The sequence below is a fragment of the Etheostoma spectabile genome, unplaced genomic scaffold, assembly GCF_008692095.1.
Source record: "Etheostoma spectabile isolate EspeVRDwgs_2016 unplaced genomic scaffold, UIUC_Espe_1.0 scaffold431, whole genome shotgun sequence".
NCBI classification, from domain to species: domain Eukaryota; kingdom Metazoa; phylum Chordata; class Actinopteri; order Perciformes; family Percidae; genus Etheostoma; species Etheostoma spectabile.
The window spans coordinates 120,144-120,734 of NW_022605607.1; the positions used below are offsets into that span (position 1 = coordinate 120,144).

Genomic DNA, 591 nt, shown 5'->3' on the forward strand with positions numbered 1-591 from the left:
TTCTAAGGACGGTATGTTCTAGGGACGTATGGTATGTTCTAAGGACGGTATGTTCTAGGGACGTATGGTATGTTCTAGGGACGTTACGTTCTAGGGACGTATGGTATGTTCAAGGGATATATGGTATGTTCTAAGGACGGTATGTTCCGTTTCCCGTTGGGTACCTTGTGTCTGAATGGGGTTGAAGAAGGGGAACTTGTTCTGGTAGAGCGCCTCGAAGGCGGAGTTCCTGAGAGCGGTGACGGGCAGCGGCTGCAGGTCCAGCAGCTCCGTGGGAGGGGGGTACTTCTCCGGGAGGATCAGGTGCCGGAAGGACACCGGCAGCTGAGTCTCGCAGGCTGGAGAGACGAAGAAAACATTGAGACAGAACTCAGCACATACACTCAAAAACATCCAAAAAACTGGTTCATAACACACTACACATGTCAGCATTAATAAGAATATTATTACCTCAACCCAACCGTGCTCCCACTCGTGTCAATGTGTAGTATAAGTATTTCTTCTTTCTTTTTTATTTTTACACCCTAATGTCTGTATTATCGATACCTTGTACATTATCAAAGAGATTTGAAGAGTTTTATCTGTTTTACT

The 591-nt window shown here is 45.7% G+C and overlaps 1 protein-coding gene across 1 annotated transcript in view; it reads right to left on the reverse strand.

The window, feature by feature from the left end:
* Positions 1–591, reverse strand: part of snrnp200 (small nuclear ribonucleoprotein 200 (U5)) — a 62,240-nt gene that overhangs the window by 27,173 nt on the left and 34,476 nt on the right. Inside the window, 1 exon segment of the mRNA XM_032511655.1 lies at positions 165–338. Coding sequence (XP_032367546.1) covers positions 165–338 — 174 coding nt within the window.